Consider the following 27,152-nt stretch of genomic DNA (forward strand, 5'->3'; position numbering starts at 1 on the left):
GAACCTGGACCAGCTGCAGCTGGGAGGCTGCAAACAGCGCTGCCTCCCCGTCTCAGCCCCGGGCTCCGGGGAGGCAGAAGATACCGGCAATGCTCCCCGCTGTGCTGCCCTCACCGCCGCTTCTGCAGAACAGTGTGTGGAACCCAGTGTGGCAGGGTGTAGCAGGGGGTATGGAAAGCTGCCTGCCGCTCCGAGCTCCCTGCTGCCCTGGCCATACTTCCCCTGCAGGTGGGGGCAGCAGCGAGGGGCAGCTGTCTCCCAGCCCCAGGCTCTAGGAAAGCAGCAGGTGCTGGCACTGTGCCCGTTGGAGCCAGGGCGGGGAGGCAGCAGCTGTTTGTAGCCTCTTGGCTGCAGCTAGCCCAGGCTCTGAGGTAGCTGCTGCCAGCTATGGTGCCCCGGCTGCTTGCAGCAGGGCTTGCAGCCTCCCAGCCACCTGCTGGGAGCAGCCTGGACTCCTGGCTGGCAGCAGCTACCCAGAGCTGGGGCTGGCTGCAGCTGGGAGGTTGCAAACAGCTGCTGCCTCCCCACCCCAGCCCCGGCCCCAACGTGCACTGAGGAAAATGGCCTTGGATGCCATGCTCAACACGTGTGCCAGGGGTTGCCAACCCCTGCCTTAGCATAACCTACCACAGTGCAGCCATCTGAAGAACTATCACTGTCATCATTTGGCTCAGTGTTAGCTCATAACCAGAGATCCTGGTTTTCTCTGATAAAAAAAAATTGGAAACTCTCTGATTAAAAACCCACAAAATCCATGTTTTTCTGCAATTAAAAAGAAATGCCACTATGTATATAGCTATCAGTTGAACATAATGTTTTACTGATATATTTACAATTTTAAAGCAGCATGGAAGCCTACCAGTGCCTCAATCATTATAATAAAATCAATTCTAAATACCTATAAATTTTGGTGTTAGATTTTGGGCTTTTCAATCATGGAAAATGAGCTCCCCCTGCCCCCTTCGCTCATCAGGATATGGACACAGCTGCAGATGTCTCCTACTTCTGCTTTGTAGTGCTGGGCAGCCCTGATATGCTGGTGCCCTGCCACTGCCCCTCACTCCTGAACCACAGCCCCACAGCCCTGCCGGTGCCTCTCACCCCAAGCCCACAGTTCCCCCAGCCTTGCTGATGCCCCTCACTCCTGATACACAGCCCCCCGGCCCTGCCAGTGCCTTTCACTCCAAATCTACAGCCCCCCCAGCCCTGCTGGCACCCCTTATTCCCAACCTACCGCCCCCCCAGCCCTGCTGGTGCCCCTCACACCAAACCTGCTATCCCTGTCCCCCAGTCCCCCAGTGTATGAGAAAGGGAGTGGGTATGTGGGGAAGATGGGGGGGCACAGGCAACATGGCAGGGGGGGCACATGCCCCCCAAGATTTCTATGCCCACAGGGGGGTGTGGGGATGCAGCAGGGCCAGACCAACTCCTGGCAGGAGCCACCTCTGCAGCCCAGAGGGAGGCACCTGGCACTGGAGGAAATGCTGTGCCACCATGGTGAGATGTGACAGTGGCAGCAGTGTGGAGTTGTGCCCTTGCCAAGTGGGCAGGAGGCGCCTCACCTCGGCAGCTATGGTGGCATGCCACTCCCTCCAGTGCTGGGTCCCCTCACTGCACTGCAGAGGCGGCTCCTGCCTGGAGCTGGTCTGGCTCCACTGCAGCCCATGCTAGGTGGCCTGCTGTGGGTGCAGAAATCTTGGGAGGGCACATGCCCTCCCTGCCACTTGTGCTCCCCCGTTCACCCAATGCATGATCTGTTCCCCCTCCCCACATCTAACACGTGGCCTGTGCCCCTTCTCTCCTGCATGGCCTGTGCCCTTTTCGCTGCCACTGTCCAACGTGTGGTCTGGGCCCCTTACTGCCCCCCCCCCCCAACTTACTTTGAGGAAGCCACTGGAACTGCTCTCCATCGCTGCCAGGCTGCCACGTGCATGCTCATATACACATGGAGCTCCCTGCCTGATCACCCTCCTCCCACTCCCTGCAGCCCCAAGTAGCCCCTTACAGGCTTCCCACATTTTTCTCCTTTTCCATGAGTGTCTCCCTGGAGGACCGAGCCTCCATGTCTGCTGACACATGCTCCTGTGGCGTGAGCCAGACTGGTTTTTCGTGGAGCTTTTTTTTTTTTTTTTTTTTTGCTACTGGGGTATGTTTTAACATGCCAGGCATGAGGTTTGGGGTGCTGCAAACAGGTTTGTTGCGCCACAAACTGAACATCTGGATTGGGCCAAGAAATTCAATTTCAGGTACAAACTCCTGCACAAACTCCTGCACTTGGGACAGAACAATCCCATGCATCAGTACAGGCTGGGGGCTGACTGGCTGGGCAGCAAGGATGAAAAGGACCTGTGCTTAAGTTCTTTGCTGGGAATGTTCCCCTAGATCAGGGGTGGGCAAAACACGGCCTGGGGGCCGGATGCAGCCCGCCAGACCATTCTATCCGGCCCGTGGGTCCCCTAAAAAATTAAGAAAATTAATATTAATCTGCCCTGGGTTGCCTGTCATGTGGCCCTCGATGGCTTGCCAAAACTCAATAAGCGGCCCTCTGCCCAAAATTATTGCTCGCCCCTGCCCTAGATGCCTTCTACCTCCTCAGCAGTGACATACTCTTGACAAGGCTAAGAGTCCCAACACCGATACTTAAATCCAATGAGGATCCACAAATTAGGCTCCAATCCAGGAAACATGTTCAGAGCACATCTAACACATTGACAGCATTAAATCAGGTATATTTTTAAAAATGCAGCTACCATAGGAGGAAGCGGAAAAAGAGGTGGCAATGGGGCCACCACCTGGGATGTGCGAGATCTGTGACCAAAGCTGTTATCGGCCTAAGCAGAATCAAATCCATGCCTCCCACTTCTCAATGTGTAAGCCAACTAAAAAGCAGAGGGGAAGCCAAGACGCCCAGAGCAGCAATCTAATTACTTGGTAGAGAGCATGCTGGCTCTTGCTCCCTCTCTGTTCTCCTGAATCTTATTCTTCGTTATAGTTCCAATGAGAAGATTCCCCTCCCCTCCCCACTCCCCCAGCTAGAAAATGGCAGAGAAAATATTTTCCAGGCAAATTCTCTTGCAACTAGGCTACATGAAAAACAATTGTGACCACTTCCGGGTCTTAAAAGAGCATGCGTCTTCCACTCTAAAGGGATGATGGAGGCCTAGTCTACACTACAAAACTTTACAGGCATAATTTAGTGTGTCCACACCCAAACCTCCTCTGCAGCCACAGAACTGGCAGAATTAGCCCACCTCTGCTGGGCACAAATAGGCTTCTGTTGCCATCAGGTACATGTGAACACCTTCTGACAGCTGCTGCTGTGCCTCCAGCAACTGGTGCCTTCCCAGGGCACACTTTAAGCTCTAGCAGCAGAGCTGCTGCATGGAGCTATGCAAGCCACCAGAAGCTCAGGGCTGCGTGCATGCTCAGGCAGATTAGCAATGGCAGCAGCTGCCAGTACTTTTGACAGCAGAAGCAGCCTACTGTAAACAAGGCCTTCAATACTTAAATCCAAGAGAAGATCTAGGGCTGCGTGTCCTCATCTTACACAGACATGGGATTCCAACCTTCTCTCTTCACTGTTTCCAACTGCTTAACTCAAACTTCTCCCGGATCAAGAGGCTGGGATTGAATTCCAGCTGTTTTAAATCCTACCCCTGAGCACAAATCACTTACCCCTGGCCTGGTTAAATCAGCTGAAAGGTAATGATGCAAAGTGATGAAGTGGAGCCTGGCACAGGATGACATGAAAGTCATTCATGTTAAGGGCAATGCAATACTGTTGCTGATAGAAGCCTAGCTGGGCAGCTCTGTGCCTGGAGCAGCTGTATGATCCTTGGGCCAGCCCCAGCTGTCTCAGTGCCAATCATACAAGCGTGATCAGCCCCTGCTGCAGTCATGGGTATTTTTGCAGCCCCTGACAAAGGCAGCACTTGGGCTGCTGCTGTGGTTGCACCACCCTTGGTTACACTTCTGGTTGCTGATGCTTGTAATAATGTCATGAGCTTCAGTTTCCCTGATTTGGTCATGCAGGGGGGATGAAAGATTAGTTGAGGTCCTGCTAAGTCCCGCAACCACCTATGCGTAGAAAAGACAAGATGGATCTTCACCATCAACAGACATTTGAATAGCTTTGTTGATGTTTTAACAAAGGTGACACCCAGCAGGGCCTTGGGTGAGAAAAATAAACAGGATGATGGGTGATGTAGCAAAGAACAGTGTGAGAGGAGGGAGCATCAGCAAAGAGAGTGAATGGGAGAGTCATTTTGGGACTTGGGGCTGTGCAGACTGGAGAGAGAACAGGTGAGATAACTGGGGGAGGGGGAGGACTGTGGCTGCGGGACAGAGGGACTGCTTAACTCTTTGAAGGGGTCAGGGAACCTCTGGCTGGGTGCCTTTTTCTCCCATAAATGGCTTTGTGGAAGAGTATCTCTTTGTTCTGCTTCTTGGGACTTCAGGGCACTCAGAGATCAGGCACGGCCAGGACCAAGTACTCTCCTGGGGGGTCCCCGTGCCTGGCTAACTTCTGACAATTGCACAACAGAAGGCCTAGGGCAGGGACAAGCCATCGCTTGCAGCTGTTCCAAATAGCGTGGGTAAGGGAGTGGGCATCAAGGGGTAGCTGTAACTGTGCAGGAGCACACACCGACTGTTATGCTCTAACTCAGGGACAGGCAAAGTCTGGTCCGCGTGCCAAATCAGGCCAGCAGTGGACTCAATTTCCCAGCAGCCCATGTGACTGGCACTGGTTTCCATGGAGACCCAAGCAGCAGCCCAGTGGCCCAGCCTCTTCCTGGTGGTGGGGCTGAGAGGGGGCTGTGCTGCGGGTGGGAGTGGGGTGGACTCAGCTGCTCCTCCCTGTGTGGGGTGGGCAGCGCTGGTGCTGCTGGGAGGGGTGGATATGGGGGCTATGGGGAATTTTGGGGTGGCTATAGGTCCTCCAAGCCTCTCTCTAGCGCTTGTCATTAGCAGGGTGCATGGCAAGGCGTGGAGCTGCTCCAGAGCCCGGTGGGATCTTGCGGCGATGACACCGTGATCCAGAGCCAGGGCAGAACCACAGTTTACAGCCTGCATGCCCCTGCCCGGTGCATGCACAATGCAGATCCCTGGCTCTGGAAGAGGTGCCTGGAAGCAGGAAGAGTCCTGCTGTTGTGAATCTGGACTGCAAATTGAGATGAGAATGGGATGGACTTCAACGCAGACAAGTGCAAGATGCTGCATCTAGGGAGAAGGAACCAGCAATACACCTGCAGGCTGGGGAACACCCTTCTTGTCAACACAGTGGCAGAAAGGGATCCTGGAGTCAACAATGACTCCAGGGTGAACATGAGCCGCCAATGCGAGGAAGAGATCAGTAAGGCTAACCGCACCTTGTTGTGTATCTACAGATGCATCATAAGCAGGTCCAGGGAGGTGACCCTTCCCCTCTATGTGACACTGGTCAGGCCACAGTTGGAGTACTGCGTCCAGTTCTGGGCGCCACACTTCAAGAGGGAAGTGGCTACCATTGAGAAGGTCCAGAGGAGGGCCACTCGCATGATTAAGGGGCAGCGGGTCAGGCCCTATGAAGAGAGGCTAAAGGGCCTGAATCTATTCAGTCTCCACAAGAGAATGCTGAGAGGGGATCTGGTAGCCGTTTACAAACTTACCAGGGGGGACCAGCTCTGGGTGAGCCTCTGTTCCCTCCAGTACCAGCTGGGGTTACTAGGAATAACAGCCACAAATTGTTAGAGAGAAGGTTCAGGCTGGACATCAGGAGACATTACTTTACAGTCAGAGCTGCCAGGCTCTGGAATAGGCTTCCAAGTAAGGTGGTGTTCTCTCCTACCTCTCCTTCAAGAGGAGGTTGGATAGATATTTGGCTGGGGTGTTATGACCCCAGCACTCATTCCTGCCCGGGGCTGGGGGTCGGACCTGATAATCTGTTTAGGTCCCTTCCGACCCTAAGTACTATGATACTATGAAACTATGAAATTCCAGAGACCTGAGGGGCAGGAGGAGGAGGAGGAGGAAGTGAATATACAGCCCATGCCGGCTACATGCCAGAAAGCTATGCTGTAGCACTCCCCCACTTCTGGCCTGAGCCACTGCAGGGATGTGTCTGCATTTCCTAAATCAAAAGTAAATGTGTGTCCAGTTGTTTCTCAGTTTAATTTCTGCAGCTCAGACTAACCTGAAAAGACTGAAGCAATTGAGCCTTGGGCTTTTTGACTGTCTGTGCTTAGCCTCAGTGAAACACATACTGCAACTTTAATCCAGCCAGAACTCAAGTGAGTTATTTTCACCTTTAAAACAAAGAGGCATAAAGTGCACACAAGGTGTGCCAGCCTGCAGACTACAATCCCTGAAATTAAGCAGATGTGGGAGCCCCTGGGAATGGATCTGAATTTCTACCAACTTTTGAGGGTGTTAAGTGAACACTCACTAGCTTTAAGAAGTCCTGATCCTTTCTTCTCTTTGCAATCCTACCAGAGCCCCAGGAGCAGCCTCCAAAGAGTCCTAGTATTACTAATTGTTTACTTTTTACATTTTACTTAGGATGGGGTGGCCAACCTGCAGCACATGTGCCACAAGGGGCACAGGCAACTACTGTGTGCATCACACTAGCCCTGGGCACTCAGTTAAGAGAAGGGATGGAATTGAGCTAGAAGCAGAGTGCTCTTCAGAGGGAGCAGGGCAGGTATCAGGTGTCACTGCCAGGAGCCAGGTTAACTCTTCTCTGGCTGTGCAGCCACCATTGAATTCAGGGCTTTGGATCCTTGTTGGTCCTATAAATGGTTGTGGGACCAGGGAAGAGTTAACATGGGTCTCCGAGGTGGTATCTGTTGCAGGAATACCCTCCCCTGCTTCACTCCACTCCATTCTGTCCTCCCCCTGCCTCCACTCTGGCATCTCAGGTGGAAACTCTATCAGATACACCTCTGGAGGTGGAATCAGAGCATCACTCAGGGAAAGGGACAGGGAGTGAGGCTTAACTTATGGCATGCCTGCCAGGAAGGTTGGCCACTAACCACTAGCCTAAGGATTATTTCCAAAGATTCTTCCTTTATCTCTCCCTAATGTAAATTAAGAAACTCCCTTTTTTGTGTCCATAGTCCAAAACTGTGGCCTGCATTGGACTGTCCAGATCTATGGAATGAACTTTGGAGTGAAGGCTAATGTGTACAGACTGGTATTATCCTTCTTCTCACATCCACAAAAGTGTGTGAACACCTGGGCTAGGTACATTCAAAAAGCCTAAGGCGGAACTGATCTAAGTTGTACAGTTTTTGGTAAGGCGCGCAGTTTAGATTGGTAGTGAACAGAACACACATTTGCCCTTTGGTAGTAGGGGGAAATCTTAGACCAGGTTCTGCCAATCTTACCATTTCTAAACTTCTTGGAACAACAGATCAATGCCTACTCTCGACAGTTCTTGAGAACAACCCTGCACCCTTATTTTTAAACCAGTCGATGTGTGCTGAACTTCTGTTCTGTTATGGGTGTAGACTGGTTTTGTGTGCTGAATGTCTGTTCTGTTATGATATAGATTGGTCTCCAATCACTTACACTGGTAAATGTAAAATGTCTGTATCTGGCTCTGGAGCTGGATTTGTGATTAATATTTGTAATACAGTAGTGGACCTAACTGGGCTAGTGCTGTATATACACTTAGCATATGATATGTATCAAGGAACTTGGTATGGATTGTCAAGATAAACAAAAGAAGGGAAAGCAAACAGAGCCTATCAGGTCAGCAGCAGAGCCAGGAATAAAGATGACAATTGTCAAGCTCCTATGGACTTCAACAGTGCCAGGATATGACTCTTGGTCTCCTTAGTCCCAGCCTGGTCATAGCCTACTAGTTCATGACTCACATAAACGTTTACTTAAATTGGGATTTTCAAAAAATGCTTAGCCTCAGTCTGACTTGGTTCCCATTGAGGCATGTCAATGGTTTACCAGAGTTAAGCCATCTCTGAGCCCTTTTGACAATGCAGCCCTCTTCCTTTCTTCCTCCCTGTCTCCTGCTCCTTAAGCCTTGGAGCAAATGCTCCTTACTTCTGCAACCTTCTCATGAATATCACAGAGGTGAGTAGAGCCCCAAGCAAAAAAAATTATACATCTTGAACATATGGTCTGAATACACATCACCCGCTTTCCAAAGTTAATGAGAAAGCTGAGGAATTGCATCTTGGAAAGAAAGAAAAACCACCATGAAAAGCCACTCAAACACAGGAAAATGTATGTTTTCCTGATGTGGCTGTTTAAGAAACACCATCTGAAGTAGGCTGCTTGCTTGCAGGGTACTGCATTAGCTGTAAGGTCATGTATCCGGTGCTGGCATCTCCTCCAACACAAGAATTTTTAAACAAAATAAGCGTTGGTCTGCTAGCATTCAGCAGTGGCTCACCCTCAGTCCTGCCTGTTAACAAACAGCAGAGGGGTCTAGGAGGCAGCAGCAGCTGGAATAGCTCAAACTCAGGCACATTTTTGAGCAACTCTCTTGAACTGCTGAGTGCGTCTGCATTAAAAAAGATTGTGAATAGACACTTGAGAAGAAGAAAAGAATTTGGAAACTCTCTAACCCAAGAACAATCTTTCTGACACAATATCCAGAAATCTTGAGCCTAGGAAGAGCAGAGAGTGGGGGAAGAAAAAAAAAAGAATCAGAGTTTCAAGCTTTTCAGTGGACTTTAATTGTTCGTGGTGAAGTGCCACTTTTTACAAGCATTTTAATTTTATATCAAATGGGGGGAGAGGCAGAAAGCTTGTTTAAATTGGCTCCTTGAGCTCTTAATAAATTAAATGCACCTAAAAACACATAGTGTTCTAGTCTCCATCTGGAAAAAGCCATACCAAGCACAGGGCATTATTCCGTCTGAAAACAACAATAACCAAAAAAAAATCTATATATAGATTTATATTATATATATAGATATATTTATATCTATATATTAGGTCTATATATAAATATATATATATAAAAATCTCTGAACTTGCTGGAAACGCTTGAGGGACTTGTAGCCAAAACTCTGCATGAAAGGTAGGGGTTTTCTCTCCTTTGTCTCTTTGTCCCTACTTTAATTTTTTTACCTTGCTGTTCTCTGTCCTTTTTCACTATTCCATTCCTCGGAGTGTTCAGTCAGCACAGCGTAACAAAGGATGGGTGAGTGGTGCACCAGCTTCAGGGCTTTGGGAAGGAAGGGGGCAAGAAATTATGGGCACTTTTGCCTTCAACTCAGCCACTGCTGCCACTGTCACCCAGGGTGCAGGAATTGCCTAGAAGGCAATTGAGAACCTTCTTGTAACATACAGTATAAAGAAACCATTTCCAAACTTCTTGGAGCAACACACCGATGTCTACTCTCAACAATTCTTGAGACCAGCCCTGCACACTTATTACCAAACAGCTACTTGAAAGCACTTAAAAGGCATATGTGAAAATGCCATCTCTGAAGTACCTAGTATTGTCCTGTGGTCCACAGACAACAAATAGAGAACAAGTAATGAAAATAATGTGGAAAGAGTTCAGAGAAGGATTATGAAGATGCTGAAGAAGCTAGAAGGATTAGATAAAAAGAAAAAAAAAGAATTGCTGTAGTAAGGAATATCAGGAATAGAAACCAGGGCAACCATACAACATGCCTATGTTTAAAGGAAGGGGCCAAATTATTTGGGAAGATGATCCTGGGTAGAAGATGTGTTCTACAGTATGACTAAATTCCTGAGGCCATAAAGTCCTGTGTATATCTCCACATGGACAACCCTCAAATACTACACAATTCTCTGATAACTGGAATGGACTAATTATCAGTTGTCTATTATCTGGTTAATGTGAAATTAGCTCAGTCTGAGCCATTTGTGAGTGCGCACGTAGACAAGTGCAGTCAGTTTACCTAGTATTGCTGTTTCAGAGGGCACTGGGACCGTGTGAAATCTCCCAGAATGCACTGATCCCAAGAATGATGGAAACGTTACTCAGCTAGAGACAGCTTGTGAGGGTGGGAGGCGAACGTGCAGAGGACCTGGCCCTAGATTGAGTGTAGAATTGTCACAGAATTCACTCTTTCCCAAACTATATGTACACATTGGCGATGCATAGGGGATGCACATGGATGCATGTGCATCCCCTGAGATTGGCCATGCACCCCCTGGAAACGCCAGCTGTGAAACTGCAAGTTCCGGCAGAAGTGCACTTCCGGTTTCGCCACTGTTGGTTCCGCGCTTGGTGACCGGCAGCAGGGGGACCCCCCCATTGGTGATTTGGTGCCCCCCCAGACTTGGGAGGCACCAGTCACCCATGTGTGTACATACACACAGGTCAGCACATTCACTTAAACTCCTATAATTTCAAAGAGCTCTTTCTGCCTCAGGCTGGGAAAGGATGAATTTAGAGCTTGTTTTATAGTCTTCTGGAGAAGTTGAGTGACTACAGCAAGGTAGTCCATAAGGGCCAAGAAGATAGATCTCTCCCTTCTCTCTTGGGAGGTCTTCCCTTCTTGCTTTCATAGAAACATAGAAAGGGTTTCATAGATTTATAGATGTTAGAATCGGAAGGGACCTCAATAGATCATCGAGTCCGACCCCCTGCATAAGCAGGAAAGAGTGCTGGGTCTAGATGACCCCAGCTAGATGCTCATCTAACCTCCTCTTGAAGACCCCCAGGGTAGGGGAGAGCACCACCTCCCTTGGGAGCCCGTTCCAGACCTTGGTAACTCGAACTGTGAAGAAGTTCTTCCTAATGTCCAATCTAAATCTGCTCTCTGCTAGCTTGTGGCCATTATTTCTTGCAACCCCCGGGGGTGCCTTGGTGAATAAATCCTCACCAATTCCCTTCTGTGCCCCTGTGATGAACTTATAGGCGGCCACAAGGTCACCTCTTAACCTTCTCTTGTGGAGGCTGAAAAGGTCCAGTTTCTCTAGTCTCTCCTCGTAGGGCTTGGACTGCAGGCCCTTAACCATACGAGTGGCCCTTCTCTGGACCCTCTCCAGGTTATCCGCATCCCTCTTGAATTGCAGTGCCCAGAATTGCACGCAGTACTCCAACTGCGGTCTGACCAGCGCCCGATAGAGGGGAAGTATCACCTCCTTGGACCTATTTGTCATGCATCTGCTGATGCACGATAAAGTGCCATTGGCTTTTTTGATGGCTTCATCACACTGCCGACTCATGTTCATCTTGGAGTCCACTAGGACTCCAAGATCCCTTTCCACCGCTGTGCCACCCAGCAGGTCATTCCCTAGGCTGTAGGTGTGCTGGACATTTTTCCTCCCTAGGTGCAGCACTTTCCATTTCTCCTTGTTGAACTGCATTCTGTTGTTTTCTGCCCACTTGTCCAACCTGTCCAGATCTGCTTGCAGCTGTTCCCTGCCCTCCAGCGTGTCCACATCTTCCCATAGCTTTGTGTCATCTGCAAACTTGGACAGAGTACATTTCACTCCCTCGTCCAAGTCACTGATGAAGACATTAAAGAGTATCGGTCCAAGGACCGAACCCTGCGGGACCCCACTGCCCACACCCTTCCAGGTCGAAACCAACCCATCCACCACGACTCTCTGGGTGCGACCCTCCAGCCAATTCGCCACCCACCGGACTGTGTAGTCATCCAAGTCACAGCCTCTTAACTTGTTCACCAGTATGGGGTGCGATACCGTATCGAAGGCCTTCCTGAAGTCTAAGTATACGACATCCCCCCCCTCCTCCTGTGTCCAGGCGTTTCGTAACCTGGTCATAAAAAGAAACTAGATTGGTCAGGCACGATCTGCCTGCCACGAACCCGTGCTGATTTCCCCTCAGCATAATTTGTCCTGCCGGGCTCTCACAAATGTGAGCCTTGATAATTTTTTCAAAAACTTTACCAAGGATGGAGGTGAGACTGACTGGCCTATAGTTGCCTGGGTCCTCCTTCCTCCCCTTCTTGAAAATGGGGACCACATTGGACCTTTTCCAGTCCTCCGGGACTTGGCCCATGCGCCATGAGCGTTCAAATATTCCCGCCAGTGGCTCTGCAATGATGTTGGCCAGTGCCTTCAGCACCCTCGGATGGAGCTCATCCGGGCCTGCCGACTTAAAGGCATCCAGTTCTTCCAAGTCACTCTGCACCGTCTCAGGGTCCACGCATGGTAGTCTGGTGCCTTGCTGCTGCCTCCCTACAACCCCAGTGAGAGACTTGTCGTGCCCCTCACTTAGGAACACTGAGGCAAAGAACTCGTTGAGGAGTTCAGCCTTGTCCCCCCTGTCTGTCACCAATTGTTTCTGCCCATTTAGCAGGGGTCCTATTCCTCCCTGGGCCTTCCTTTTACTCCCTATATATCTAAAAAACAATTTCTTGTTGTCTTTTACTTGGGTTGCCATCCTCAGCTCCATGGTAGCTTTGGCCCGTCTAACTGCCCCCCTGCAAGCACGAGCAGAGGAGGTATATTCATCTTTGGTGATCTCTCCCTGTTTCCACTTTTTATGTGCTCCCCTTTTGGCCCTTAGGCTGCCCTGGATTTCTTGGTCAGCCAGGGAAGCCTCCTGGCCCCTTTCCCTCTTTTGCCTCGCTCGGGGATCGTCTTGCTTTGTGCCCGAAGGATCGTTTCCTTAAGGCACAGCCACCCTTCTTGGGCTTCCATTTCTTCAAATCTCCTACTCTGCAGTGCATCCTTGACTAATCGCCTGAGTTCATTGAAATCAGCTTTCCTAAAGTCTAGCACTTTCACCCTACTAGTTACCTTACCCACTCGACGTCTTATGATGTATTCTATTATTAGGTGAAATTAGGGTTGGAAGGAAATTATTAGGGTTGGAAGGGACCTCAGGAGGTCATCTAGTCCAGCCCCCTGTTTAAAGGAGGACCATCTCCAACTAGATCATCCCAGGCAAGATTTTGTATACCTGGGACTTAAAAACCTCCAAGAATGGAGATTCCACAACCTTTCTGGGTAACCTGTTCCAGTGCTTTCCTACCCTTGTGAGAAAATGTTTCTTAATATTTAACCTAAACTTCCCTTGCTGCAACTTGAGGCCGTTGCTCCTTGTTCTGTCATCTGCCAGCTCTGAAAGCAGTCTAGCTCCATCGTCTCTGGAACCACCTTCAGGTAGTTGATGGCTATATTAAATCCCCCTCAGTTTTTTCTTCTCCAGACTCAGTAAGACTTTCCTTCTTCTGGTTAGGCTTCAAGGTGTTTTCCTAGAGTGGTGTTTGTCACCCGCCTTGCAAACATAAGCAACTCTTTGTCCACCACTTGCAGGACCTGGGCTGATGGGTTGAAGAAAACTTAGTAAGTGGATTTTGTAGGATATACTTCAGCTGTGACTAACTCATAAAGCAGGTATGAAGGTCTGGTTCAGCCACTTGCTTCATAGATGAAATCCCATAGCTGGCTGTTTCCAGTAGCTAGGCACCTTAGTTACTGTACTTTTCAGTGGTTATCTGCACAGGCATTAACTTGTTTAAAAAAATCAAAGCTGACCTTCTTTCCATCCCTCAGATCATAGAAGCCTCTGATCACAGGCTTGCTCTCTTCAAGGTTTGCCGTATCTTTCTCTCCCTTTTCTTTCCCGGAGTCTGTGAATCCTTTCAGCTTTCCTCATTTGCCTGTGTCTTCCTTCAGCTTCCCACATGTCCCTGTTCTCCTATTTGACTCTTGGCCCACAAGAGGCTTGGGGCTGCTCCCTAAAGCTTTCTGGCATTCCTGAGTCAGCAACAGGGGACTTCCAGCACCCAACACACACTATCACTACAAGCCCATGCTGCACTGAGTGCAAAGTGGGAAGCTGGAAGAGAAGCCAAGAAAAATAAAGGTAGCTGGCCAAGGAGATAAGGGAACAGGAAGGATCTGCTAGCTTCTTGGCTGTCCACAAACCTGGGTGTTTTGGCAGTCTCCAGAAAACAAAAATTTACACACACCCCCCTCTGGAAAAAGGCCACACAGACACCACTGCCCCTAGAAAAAGGTCAGCCCCCACCCCATATGGGTAATGGGCAGCAAGAACCAGAGCCCTTGCCAAATATCAAGTTAGGCAAGACTTACTATAGAAAACTATCCTATAGGAGCAAAGAAACAGAGTAGGTGATCTCTGCAGCCCTTATAGTTTGTTAGGCCTTCTTAAGGTAAAGGGAGGTATGTAGGCATATTAGCCTAAGTCAGGCAGAAGGTAAGGAAGAGATGCACCTTATAGATTGAATTGAATCAGAGATGCATAAGCTTTCATAAGCAACAGCTCACTTCAGATGCTGTCAGTGAGCTGTTAGTCACAAATGCTTATATTGCTGTTTCAGTTAGTCTGGAAGGTACACCTCTCCCCTGCTTTATGGTAATTATCTAGAGTAGCACCTCTGTCTTCTAGACATCACCTCCATGCTTATGCAGGCAGACCTTTGAGCTTCCAGAGACCTTATTACAGACTGGTTCATGGCATCTAAATTGCTGATTAGTTCTCTACATTCATGCTAATTTTTCTGGCTAGTGTACTCCTACCCTGTGTCCTGCTTCACTGCATGTGTTGTTTGTTCAGTGGTAACAGCCTGCTGCATAAATTATCTAAATTCCCCAGCAAATGGTTATCCAGGTCTAAAAGAAATCCCAGAGGTACCACAATAATTTTTCACAAGGCGCGATTTATATAGCAATTGTGTATTTTGGCTTCCTGCTCGTTATGTCAAGGCAATCAAATTTTATGAAACCTCTTTACATTATGCATGCCATATCATGAAGAGTCAATCATTAAAGCTGAATTCTAAGGATTTTTGAGAAAAATTGGGATTTTTCTCTGTTTGAATTTTTAGGGGGTATAAAAAAAGTTCCAAAAATGTCAACTTGTTTTTTTCCCATTGATTTGTTGAAGGAGTCATTGGGTTTCTCACAGTGCACAGGCTGCTAATATCTACCTTAAATGGAGGGATGGGTGTTGTTGATTCTTTAACGAAGATCTCCTTCCTCAAAAACTGTTAGTCTTGGGAACTTAAATATGGATCCCAGAAAAAGTAAAACAAGGATTGGAACATGAAAGCTGGTCTACACATGAAGTGGCACTTTTAATTCCCCATTTTTCTTACTGTACAGCAAGTCTGTTTATGGACCCACTCATTTCAGAGTATCAGCATCCCACTTTGGGTTAGACCAAATAACTTAGCTATTAAAATATGTAGTTTACCTACTGAATGCAAATCAAAGTAGGATACTTAGTTTAAAATAAGTCCACGCAGACTTGCACTACAATAACAGAAGATGTGAACTGAAACTGATTTCAACATATAAATGTGGCCCAAATAACAATCCCTTCCCTCCAAATTGTTTAAGGTTCTCTCTTGGCCCCTCTAGCAACATTAGTTCACAAGCTTTTTGGACCTTACAGAACCTTAGGCTGAACACAAATTTAATTTCTAAAGAGATAGCTAAGCAGGAAAAAAAAAATCCCAAACCCTCCCTGGCTGCCTTTATATGCGAGAGCAGCAAGCACTTATCTCCTCCTCCCAATGCTTATGAAGAATCACCATACAAAACTGCAATTGCATGTTGTAGCTCTTTGTTCCCCTCCAGGGGACAGAAGACAGTAAGCTTTATCACTAGCTTTGGACTAACAGAGATTAGTCTTTAGAACAAGTAATAGAGGTTCATACTTTTCCACACTGAGTTTCTGAGCTCAGTCTCTGCTGCCAAGAATCTGTTTTGGGTATCGTATTGTATTCCCACACTGGTATGAAAGCAGACCCTTGGAGAGGCATGAAGACCATGAAAAGTTAAAATGTTATAATCACAGATTTAAATAGAATTTTTTAATAGAATTTAAATCAGAATAAAGACAGGACATAGAGCAACAACCAATACTAAGGGGAAAAATTAAAATGATTTTCTACAAATAATACATCTTAAAATGTTGCTATATAAGCTGTGGGTTCTGAAGAGCAAGGCTCCTGCCCTTTGAATGGACTGGGGTGCATCCAGATACATCTTTGAAAAATCCTCCCCTGCCAAGTCCAGGTCTTCTTTAGGGCTAAGTACAGACAGTCAAAAAGCCTGGGGCAGAACTGATTCAATCTTCACAGGTTAGATGTAGATGGAACCAAGAAGCAAGTGAACAGACATTCATTTTGGTTTTGGAAATGCCACACATCTGCAGTGGCCCAGGCCAGAAGCCAGGGGGCACCAGAGCCTGCCTCCCAGCTCTGCTGGAGCAGATGGCTTGAATCTGGAGGGAAGCTGAACGCTGAATTGATTCAATCTTTGCAGGTGAGTCTAAACTGTGTAGATTGAACTGCTAAGTAAGTGAACAGACATTCACTTTTGATTCCAGAAATGCAGCCACAGGCCTGCAGTGGCCCAGGCCAGAAGTTGGGGGGTGCTAGAGTATGTCTCCCTGCTCAGCTGGAGCAGACAGCTTGGGCCAAAGCTAGCCCGATCACCCTGCAGGGAGTTGGGGGTTTGCAGAGGAGTTACAAAGCATCCTGTCGAGGAACTGAGAGTTAACTTGCATGTGGAGGGGATCCGGGACAGAAGTTCAATAAACCAATTTAACCTAAATCAGTTCAGTCTGATCCTAAATCAGTTCAGTCTGATACTAGATCTATCTAGGTATATCTTGAACTAGTTTAATCCATTTAAAAAGTGGTTTATGTGCACTGAACTTCTGTTGTGTTACAGCTCTGAACCTGTTTCCAGTCTCTTATATCAGTTTGTGTCATTTCTGTCCGTAGCCAGGGAGGCAGGTGAAGAAAAAGAGCTTTTTGTGGAAGACTCATTAAAATATTGGCAGCATCTCCTTGGTCTAGGTTTGCTTAACAGACTGTAAGTGACAATGCAGTTATTTAAAACCCTAATATACCTGCCTTTGTCACAGTTGTATTTTTTAGTCTTGTGCTTTTTCTCTAATAGCTTGAGAAATATTTATCCAGGTCAGCAATTATATCTGAAAATGACATAAGAGGAGAAAACAAGAGGAAGGAAATATATGGGCATGATAGGATGTCTTCTGTAGGGGCAAAGTGGGTAAGCATTTGTAAGAATTTCTGTGACTCTTTAGACTTGCTGTCTTTTTAAAGAGCCATGTACAGTCCCCATCTAAAAGCTGAATGATCTGGTTGAAAACTGTAGGTCTTCGTTAATATGACTTTAGACATGCACAGACTGATCACTGCTTTCAAGAATGAGGTGCTAGAAAGCATCATTAGTATTTATGAAGAGCTTTACTCTCCTCTTAGGCTTTACCTATATTGCAAAGCAGCAGTTCATTTTAAACCGCCTTCTAGTAGAAATTAGTATAGATAAGAACAAAACCTTTGTTGCTGTCTGTGTTTAAACCTTAAATAATACTTTGCACTTTATCACTTAAGGATTTTTCTGCACAACTAATGTAAACATGCTAAAATAGGATTACAAATAAAGGGCTGTTTTGGCACTATCATTCCTAATCCTATTTTAACATGTTAAATAGTGTGACTGTAAACTGTTACAAGTCCTCATAAAAGAGCTAAAGAAATTCAGTATTAACTTCTGAAGGCCACTGCATTTCTTCTGACATGTGAACTTCACAAAGTCTTTGCACTGAGGCTTGTGCAAATCAAGCAGTTGAGAGGCCTATTTAACTGACCTAGCACTAGCTTTTCTTCCTCTCAATAGATGTGCCAGGCAGCTAATATGAGCTCCAGATTTCAGACATATTTCGATAGCTGGTTTTTGCTTCCTGTGATGGGAGCTAGCAACAAAGTTGAATCTGGTCTCAAGACTTCATTATGCTCAGAAAGGGGGTCAAGCTGAGTAACAGCTCAATTTATTACAAAGCGTGAGGTTTTCAGGGGGTGTCAGATGCCACTGATCAAGCAGTAAGGCTTTAAAGTAAATGCAGTTAGAAGGATAGAACAGATTTTATTGTGAATTTTGTGATTGGTAGCCTTCAAATCTTTTCTTGTTTCTTCCTGAATGTAGTATGAAGACAAGATATCAAATAAAAGATATCAAATTCACCCAAGGAACCTTGTCTCCGTATGAAGACAAATGCATCTTTTAAACATATGGATTAAATGGGAAATGTGGGTTCCTTTGATGTTAGAAGTTAGACACAATACAAAGAAGCAAAAATTTCAGTAAATGTGCCCTACTTCCAGCTCTCAACAAAATCTGTGCAGTATCAGGGACGTCCCAGCTGAGGGGTATACACACACACACACACACACACACCTGCAGGTTGGATCCTGCCCACAGAGTCATGTCATCCAGGGCTTCTGGAGGGGCCAGGAGTTAGGCAGTGGGGCATATAGCAGTGGTGATAACCCCCAAGGCTTCCTGAGCTAACACAACAGCTCAGGGAGCTATGTGGGTTGGTACCACAGTCACTCACCCTGATGGTGAAACCTGAGGTACAGACCCTATCAGGGACTCATTTGGTGCCAGAGGTGGGTCAGAATCTGGCCAATAAGGCCAAGTGCAATTGCCACCCCTGTCCTAAGCTTTTCCCAGACAACTCCAAGACAATATGCCACTGCCAAGTAACCAAACTAGAAAACACATTTCAGCTAGCATGCAAACATCTTTATCAAGCATTCTGCTTCATTTCAGAACTCCCACATCAACTGCCTGAGCAAGCACCACTGCATTTGAATTTGGGCAAGATTTACTCAGGCCAGATATACAAGTATATTAAGAAAGTTGGGAGAAATATTTCAGAGGTTTCCAAAACTTTCTGTAGAATTCTAGAGGAAGGAAAAAAAGAATTATTTAAAAACAAACAAACCCTCACAACCTACATTTAGCACCACATCTCAACAGGTTTGAAGAGTTATGGAACTGCCTAAAGAACATGGGCACCTGGTGCCTCCCGAGTGTGGGGGGAGGCACCAGATTGCTGACGGGGCAGGGGGGGGGCGTGTTCCAGAGGCCGATTGCCGATGGGGGGAGGAGTGGGGGGTCCCCTAGAGGCCAATTGCCAAGCCAGCGGCAAAACCAGAAGTACACTTCCGGTAGCACTTCCAGTTTCATGGCTGAGTTTCCAGGAGGTGCACAGCCGATCTCAGGGGTGCACTCCCTATGCGTCGCCGATGCTAAGGAACCTGAAAAATCCAAAGGGCATATTTCTTGATTTCTCTGCCAAAACAAGTGGTGCAAGCCCCGTGCTGGAGAAGAGGCTGAAAGAATCATTCTACTCCAAACTCTCATTTTTATCCCCTTTGTTCAGAGCAGCTGTAATTTCACTAGCCTACAGAGAAACCATGTTGTCTGTGGTTCAGTTAACTCATTAATTCTGAGCAAAAGCTGTGCAGTTTACTTTCTGTAGGGAAAAAAACATCTGGTGGCAGGAGTGTTTCCATCCTAATTGCTCTGATGAATGAAGTTTAACTGTTGATTAGCGGATATAAGCGGCAACTTGCTGCCTGTTTATCAACTAACAGGAAATGAAACATTCAACATGTACATTTCATGTACATCATCCCACTTTTCTTTTGGGGACAATGACTGCTGATTCAGTCTCTCATCTACCTTCTCCAAAAACCCAGTTGCTTTTGGTCAACCCTACTTTTAAAGTGTTGCAAGAAATGAGATTCTTTTTTAAGCTGAAACAGAACCCTCCCCATCTTCTGAGCCCTGTTATATTAACAGCATTGGCTATTTCACCAACTGGACAATTCCTTTTTCCCTTCCTTCCATGATCCACCTGAATACTGTCCTTCTGACTGTTGTAACTCAGGTTAGAAATGCCTACAAGGAGTAAAAGTCACTATTAAACCTAGACATTGCATCACCTCTGTTTCAACTGCAGGAAACACTGGGGGCAGAAAAGTCTATTCTAACCCATCTTTACCTCCTTACTAAAGCAACTAGTGGAAAAGGAAGTACATCTGGATGCTAAGAAGAGGGATTATGGATCAGAGGGGACATCTTCCCCAACCCATTCCCCTCCTTTTGCTGCTGTATTTCTCCCTCCTCCTCCTGAATAGCTGAGAGGCATGCAAACAAAACACTGTATACTCATTGAGAAAACTTTATTAGTGGCTTAGCATGTAGACTTTTCTTAAAGTTCAAAACAGCCCACCTTCTATTTCTTAATGTAGTTAGTTACATAAGTGAAAAACCATGGGCTCATTTATTTCCTCAATAAGTATTAATATAACTGTGTGTTTTATACAAAGTAAGTGCAAAAACAATCTTTTGGTTTACTGGCAAATGGTCCCTGGACACTTCTCGGACCACCCCCACCCCTCTGTCTGCTCTCACCTGTCCCACTTCCACTTAGCCTTTATACACATGCTGAACATCACAGGAAGAGATCCCGGCCCCATCAAAATCAATGGTAAAACTGCCACTGACTTCAGTAGGGCCAGGATTCCAGCCTATCCCTTGGCATTTATGCTTTCAGTTTTCAGTACTTAATTTCCTTTTTCAGGTATCCTTAAAATCTACATACGCTAACTCCCCCTGTACAAAAGCTTCATGTTGGAATACTAGCATAACATTCCAGAATATTACACCGACTGCTAACCTCAAACAAAAGTTTATTACCAGTATATAGGCATGTAACAACACAAAAAAATGACCTGTTAATTTTTTTTCTGGTTGCTGTACGTTACATTGTTATGCACATAGCTGTGTAAAATTTGGCATACAAAGGTCCCAAGTTCTTTATACTAAAGATACTTTCCCTATAATTTAGTCATGATTCGATTGATGGACTTTGATTAACATTAAATATTGTTGGGATTTTATATTTAGGTAAGTGGCATTTGTTTTTAAAGTAGCCACAATTGAAAAAGCATCCATATGTTAGGTTGGCTCGTCATAACAGAGTATAACAGAGTGTGTATATATATATATATATATATATATATATAAAAATAAAGATGTTTCAATTATAGTGATAGACTATTATATATTTGGTCTCCTTAAAAAACACTGTACCTTAGGTCCAAGTAACCACAAAGGGTAATTAATTAACAAATACCTTTTGCTCTGTGCAAAACACCCCAGAATATTTAATTCTTTAAAAAAAATCCCTTTTGCATTCTCACTTGAATGAGGAAAGCACTTCACCATAAACAGATCCTAAAAACAAAACATGTTGTGCTTCATCTTACTAATGTGACTATGGCTCTTTTAGAGCAGTAAAGATGTACCTTACATGAAGGAACTGGCCGCAAGTAACTTGGGACCCCTTGTATATGTTACATATTTTATACCACACTTCAAAAAAAGAAAGTTAAATACCTTGTGACTAGAGCGCTGTTTATTTCATAATCTAAACAAATACTGTAATACAGTCTATGCTTTTCTATTTTCCTGAAAACTTTACAATGAGCATCTTTTTTTTTAAACATACAATCTGCATACACAAAAAACATGCATGCTCCTAACTCCAGCAAAGATAAGAACAGTCAGAATTTCCACCATTTTTCTGTTGCCTGCATTAGAAAAAATAATTTTGTTTTATTGTAGTAATGGCAGTGTAGCTAAGAATACAAAGACTACAGCTTGGTTTTTCTCCTTGCTCAGAAAGTGTCCATCACAAGCATGCTGATGGCGATAAATATTAAGTGTTTATTAAATGAAATGTATTCTTGTGGGTTTTTTTAAGACGACTAAGTGGCTACATGTAAATGCAGTGAAGCAGGTACAAGCTTAATTAATCCGAGTTGATTCCAACTGGCACCAAGACAAAGCAGCGTCTGATAGTCTAGTTAGCATAGTCAAAACAAGACTTTCCAAAGGTTACTTATGAATTTCATTGCAAGGAATCTGCTTTCTACTTTCAAAAAGTAGAAATAAAAAGGATGAAGGGCTACAGCACAGCCAGTTCTGCACACAATGCAGGTCTTGTGCAAGAGTGGGTTCTCTGGATGAAACTTCTGTAGTCCATTACTGTTTAAGAGCATCTGGTAAAGTTTGTTACTTTCTCTGCTCCCTGTGCCCACCCCTCTTCATATGCGGGTTTTACAACCTGCTATTGTTCATCCATCGCTAGGTTCTCAGTGGTTCTTTCTGATTTCTTTGCCCATTTTTTAAACCACAGAATGATCATTACTGTGCACCCCTGCCAAGATTGTGTGATTGAGTGACGAGGCAGAGCGGTCCGAACCCTCTGTTGGACCATTGGCATTCTCACTGCGCTGACAACACAGGATCTGCTTGAAGGTAGCGCTCATTTCCTTATCCCGGTAGGAGTAGATGATAGGATTCATGGCAGAGTTGAATTCAGCAAGTAGCAGAAAGAATTTTTCATAGGCCAGGACATTACACTGAGGGCAGCAAACGTCAAGGAGCAACAAGACTAGTCCTGGGGTCCAGCAGATTATAAAAGCACCTAGAAAGAGAGAGAGAGAGGGAGAGAAAGAGAAAAATGTAATAGTAACACTGCACAGATCACATAAAATGCAATGAAGATGATCTGGCCAAAGGCAGCAATATTTCAATTCCTTTGTCTAGAGGAATATCCCACCACAGTTTATTCATTGATGTGATGAGAAATACATCTTTTAAAATCCAAAAGTATTTGCTCAAAAGAGAAGCATCTCTCCAAGCACTCCCAACCCTAAATGATGCACTTTGGCAAATATATTCACATTTAAACTTGATGATGGGGAACATTTTTCCATTTCAGCTAGGGACTGCTGATTAATCACCCTTTTGCTCTAAGCAACGTTGATGCAATTTACTGCAATTCAAACTAACAGCAATAACAAAGAAAACCCTTTTGTTAGTACTGTGAATGAAGTATCAGAAGCAGAGAAAAGCAGTGCTGGGAGCAATTCTCAAGGAAAAGAATGCGTGGGTCCTGTTAATCCATTTCAGCCTCATTATGTAATTGAAAGTACTAAATACATGCTCTTCTTGCACTGAAATGTCATCCTTCCATGCCTTTATTTCCTTTCATAGAGTTCTATTCAGCAGAAATTCAGAAGCTCCTCAAGCTTCAGTAGCAAGAATGCCAAAGAGTCTTGCCCCGATTAAATACACTTTTTCCTTCCTTCTTCACTTGCAGAACAACGAGTTGGGAAAGCCCAGAACAAAACTACATTTAGTGGGCGATGAAACCAAGTAGTTTTTATTTTAATAGGGAAACTGTGTTCAGCTATTTTCTTACTGTACACTTAAAGATGTATTCAGCATACACAGAGAGGGGAAATTGTTACACATGAAAACATTTAAACAAAAAAAAAGTCTAAGATTTCAGTGCTCCTAATATTTCTTGGATTTATATCTGGAAAAATCAAGTCTGAACAGAAATGTTTACAACAGACAGCAGCAATGCAAGTTTCTGCCTTTTTAAATCTATTCTATTTGACTTCTTATGCCACACCATCACTATAGTATCTTATTATTAATAGATCAACATTGTGTTTGAGGGGAGCAACCTGGAGAAACAAAGTTTAATATGCAATTTAAATCTACCACTTTTCTTCTGTGCACACCAAAAAGCTGTCCACTATTTCTAGCAAGGCCAGTGGTGGTTTTGTGCAATTTGGACATCTTTCCACGAGGAAACAAAATTTCATTTAACCAGGGCCCCTGTGCAGCCATAAGCTTTCCCTGACACAATGAAGTCCTTAGAATTCTTCAGCAGAGACTCGGGTTGCCTTTTTATATGGCTATTTTATGACCAAGGAGAAGACAACTGGGTATACTCTACTAGGAGACCACACAATCTGTTAGTTTGATGCAGCCATGAAAAAGGTAAATGAGCACTATGGTTGCATCAGGAGAGGTATTTCCAGTAGAGATGGAGAGTAGTATCATTAAGCAATACACTGGTGAGACCTCCTCTTGACTACTGGGAATATGAGTAACCAGAACTGTACAAGAAAGATTAATGGAAACTGGATCACGTGCTGAGAAGGCCTATTAGGACAACCAGAGGATGGAGAGCCTGTCATAGGAAAGGAGACTAAATCACCTTACCTAAAACAAAGACTAAAAGTGAATAGGATCACTGTTCATAAATAAATTAAGGGAATTTAGAGAGGGAGGGAGAGAAAAGAAGTGTTGTAGTTAAAGGACAAGGCTGGCATAAGAATAGATAGGTAGGAGCTAGCCATGACTAAATTCAGACTGGAAATTAGAAGTAGGTACTTAACCATTAAAGCAATCACTTTGGAACAGCCTGCCAATAAGAAGTAATGAGGACAAAAGAAATAAGTGCTCTTAAGATGTAGTTTTTGATCCATGTTTGAAAGAGATTAGATGATGTGTTGATTTGAGATGGAAGGTGACTAGGCTGGATAGCCCTGGAGCTCTCCTCCAGCCCTATCCTCTTATTTATAGGCGTGCACCTGGCAGACAAATCTGTAAGGGAGACTGCAATTTTCTTTCTTAAAAGCAAAAGAGTGAATAGCTGCCTGATGCTGACAGTGTGATCTCCAGATCAAACTAAACCCCTACAATAAAATGATACAGATACCTTGCTTCTGCCAGTGCCTCCCATTCAACAAGCTCTACTGAAAATGCTATGCCACCAGTGACCATCATCTTAAACTTCAGCATTGTTAAAACTGAGTATCTAGGTTCAGCTCAACTTGCTGGGCTGTTATAGGGAATAAGGCAGTCTGTACTTGAATCTTTCATTAAGGATCACCTAGAAGTTTTCTTCCAGTTCAGAGTGCAGTGACTCTCTTTCTTAGGAGCACTATTCCCCTGGGTACACTAACCTTCTGCTTTAGTCTGCTTGTGATGATGTGGGCTGGCTAGCCCCTGGCAACTATGTGGTTTTCATAGATTCATAGATGTTAGGGTCGGAAGGGACCTCAATAGATCATCAAGTCCGACCCCCTGCATAAGCAGGAAAGAGTGCTGGGTCTAGATGACCCCAGCTAGATACTCGTCTAACCTCCTCTTGAAGACCCCCAGGGTAGGGGAGAGCACCACCTCCCTTGGGAGCCCGTTCCAGACCTTGGCCACTCGAACTGTGAAGAAGTTCTTCCTTATGTCCAGTCTAAATCTGCTCTCTACTAGCTTGTGGCCATTGTTTCTTGTAACCCCCGGGGGCGCCTTGGTGAATAAATCCTCACCAATTCCCTTCTGTGCCCCCGTGATGAACTTATAGGCAGAATTCTTTATTGATTTTTGAAAGGTCAATGTAATTTCAAAATTCAATGTACTCAATGCCACAGGTTGACAAGTTATTGGACTAGCTAGGAGCTGCCCAGTATATGATAACCCTTGATTGGACAAAAGGGTATTGGCAGATCCCATTAACACCAGAAACTAGAGAAAAGACAGCATTTTCTATCCCCTTCTATCACTCAGTTTATACCAATTCTGGACATGGGGCCCCAGCCACATTCCAGAGGCTGATGGACTGAGTGCTGCAGCCCCATCAGGGATGTGCAGTAGCATATCTGGATGACACAGTGGTCTACAGCTAGACATGGGCAGAGTACCTGGATCTCATGGTCACGGTGCTGTGGTCACTCTGGGAAGTGGGTCTAACCACAAACCCAGCTAAGTGCCACATGGGTAAGACTGAAATCACACACCTGGGGTACCCCCTGAGGAATGGCCAATTACAGACACTGGTAGACAAGGTCCAGGCCTTGCAGAGGTTCACAACACCAAACAGCAAAACACAGCTATGCTGGTTTCTAGGATTAGCCAGTTACTACTGACAGTTTATAGTGCCATTCTGTTCAACTGCAAGCCCCTCCACAGTCCTTCTGAAGGGTGAACCTCCTCAAATGGTACAGTGGACCAGAGAATCCCCCCTGGTGTTCTGCACTTTGAAGACTTGCCTAAGCCGGGAACCAGTCCTGTACAACCTGGACTTTTCAAAGGAGTTTATACTCCAGACCGATGCTTCTGGAATGGGGTGGGGGCAGTGTTGTCCCAAACGGTGTATGGGGAGGAACAAGCCATTCTCTATTTGAGCTGGAAGCTATTTGCAAAGGGAGAAGAATCAGTTTAGCATTGAGAAAGAATCTCTGGCAGTAAAAAAGATGGTGGAAGCCCTCAAATATTCCTTGATGGGCAGGACCTTCACCTGGATCACAGACCACACATCCCTCCACTGGTTGTACACCATGGAGATGACAAACACCCAAAGTATACCTGATTCTGCAACCCTTCTCCTTCCAAATCCATCACAGGCAGAAAGACCCATTGCAATGTGGATTTTTTTTATGGGCGGGGGAGGAGGTAACCAGGGAGGGAAATACCCCGAAAGAGATCTTGAGGGGAAGGGTGCATGATGGTGTATACTGGAAAGGTCCTGGCAAGGAAGAGATTAAAGAGAGCTGTTGGGCTGGAGAGCTGCTGGGCTGCACTGGCTTGCAGCCAGTGGGAGTTCTCCAGGAGTGGTACAGAAGGGGGAAGTCAGGCTCAGAGGGGAGAAGACTCTGACTGCTGACTGAGCCTGGCTTTCTGGTCAGATATCTTCTGAGGAGCAAGCCATGTGTATTCCCAGATCAGTGTGGGTGTCTGGACTGATTATAGCATGGGGAGCAGGGAGTCCTTTAGACTGCTACTTTTTTATCAGCTCAATTCACAATGACCTACAAGTCAAAATTTCTTACCCTGTTGCTATGTGGCTGAAAGAATAAAATCTAGCAGAACCACATGTCAAGTCACATCTGGGAGAATAAAAACTGCATCCTGACTGCTCATGAGAGAAGTACTTTGGCATCCCTCACAAAAGTCCCATTCATCCTTACAAGAACCCAGACATGTCAAGATCAAGAGTATCAAAGGCAGCTGACAGATTTATAACCCATTGGTATGGACAGCTGGGCTATGACATTCATTAGAGCTAGACCTCCAACTGGTTAAACCCCAATGGAATTTATCAGATGACAAGCTTAAAACATTAGATTCATAATAAACAACTACTATATATTAGAAGTATGAAGATCAGCCTTCCCAATGAGCCACACAGCCAACAGAAAAGGGATGAAATAAGGAGACAATTTAAGGTAGGCTGCTAGGGTAAAACATTGACTTCTCTTACATGGATTAACCACCTGCTTGGGAAGCTAGCATAAACCTACCCTCCTGCAGGAAAAAGAGTCAACATTCTCCTACTTCTGAACTCTCACTAGACACAAAAGGGCATGGGTCTGTTTTACATGTTACTGGTTAATCTTCACTCTCCAGTTTTAGGCAATCAAGAGGAAATGAAAAATCAGTGCAATCATTTTTCTTCTCCTGGAACAAACCCCCTCTTCCTAACATGACCAACTTTAACTGCAAAGTAGCTGAAAAATACAGGCATAGTG

General features: G+C 45.5%; 1 protein-coding gene across 5 annotated transcripts in view; it reads right to left on the reverse strand.

The window, feature by feature from the left end:
• Positions 1–19,923: 19,923 nt before the first annotated feature.
• The window catches only part of LPAR1 (lysophosphatidic acid receptor 1), a 135,141-nt gene continuing 127,912 nt past the window's right edge, over positions 19,924–27,152 (reverse strand). For all 5 annotated transcript variants that reach the window (XM_014596357.3, XM_059724633.1, XM_059724632.1 and 2 more), the window contains exon 4: positions 19,924–22,252. In XM_014596357.3, coding sequence (XP_014451843.1) covers positions 21,951–22,252 — 302 coding nt within the window. In that variant the 3' untranslated portion in view covers positions 19,924–21,950. The remainder of the gene's footprint in view (positions 22,253–27,152) is intronic.

Source organism: Alligator mississippiensis, chromosome 3 (assembly GCF_030867095.1).
Source record: "Alligator mississippiensis isolate rAllMis1 chromosome 3, rAllMis1, whole genome shotgun sequence".
In the NCBI taxonomy this organism is placed as follows: Eukaryota; Metazoa; Chordata; order Crocodylia; family Alligatoridae; genus Alligator; species Alligator mississippiensis.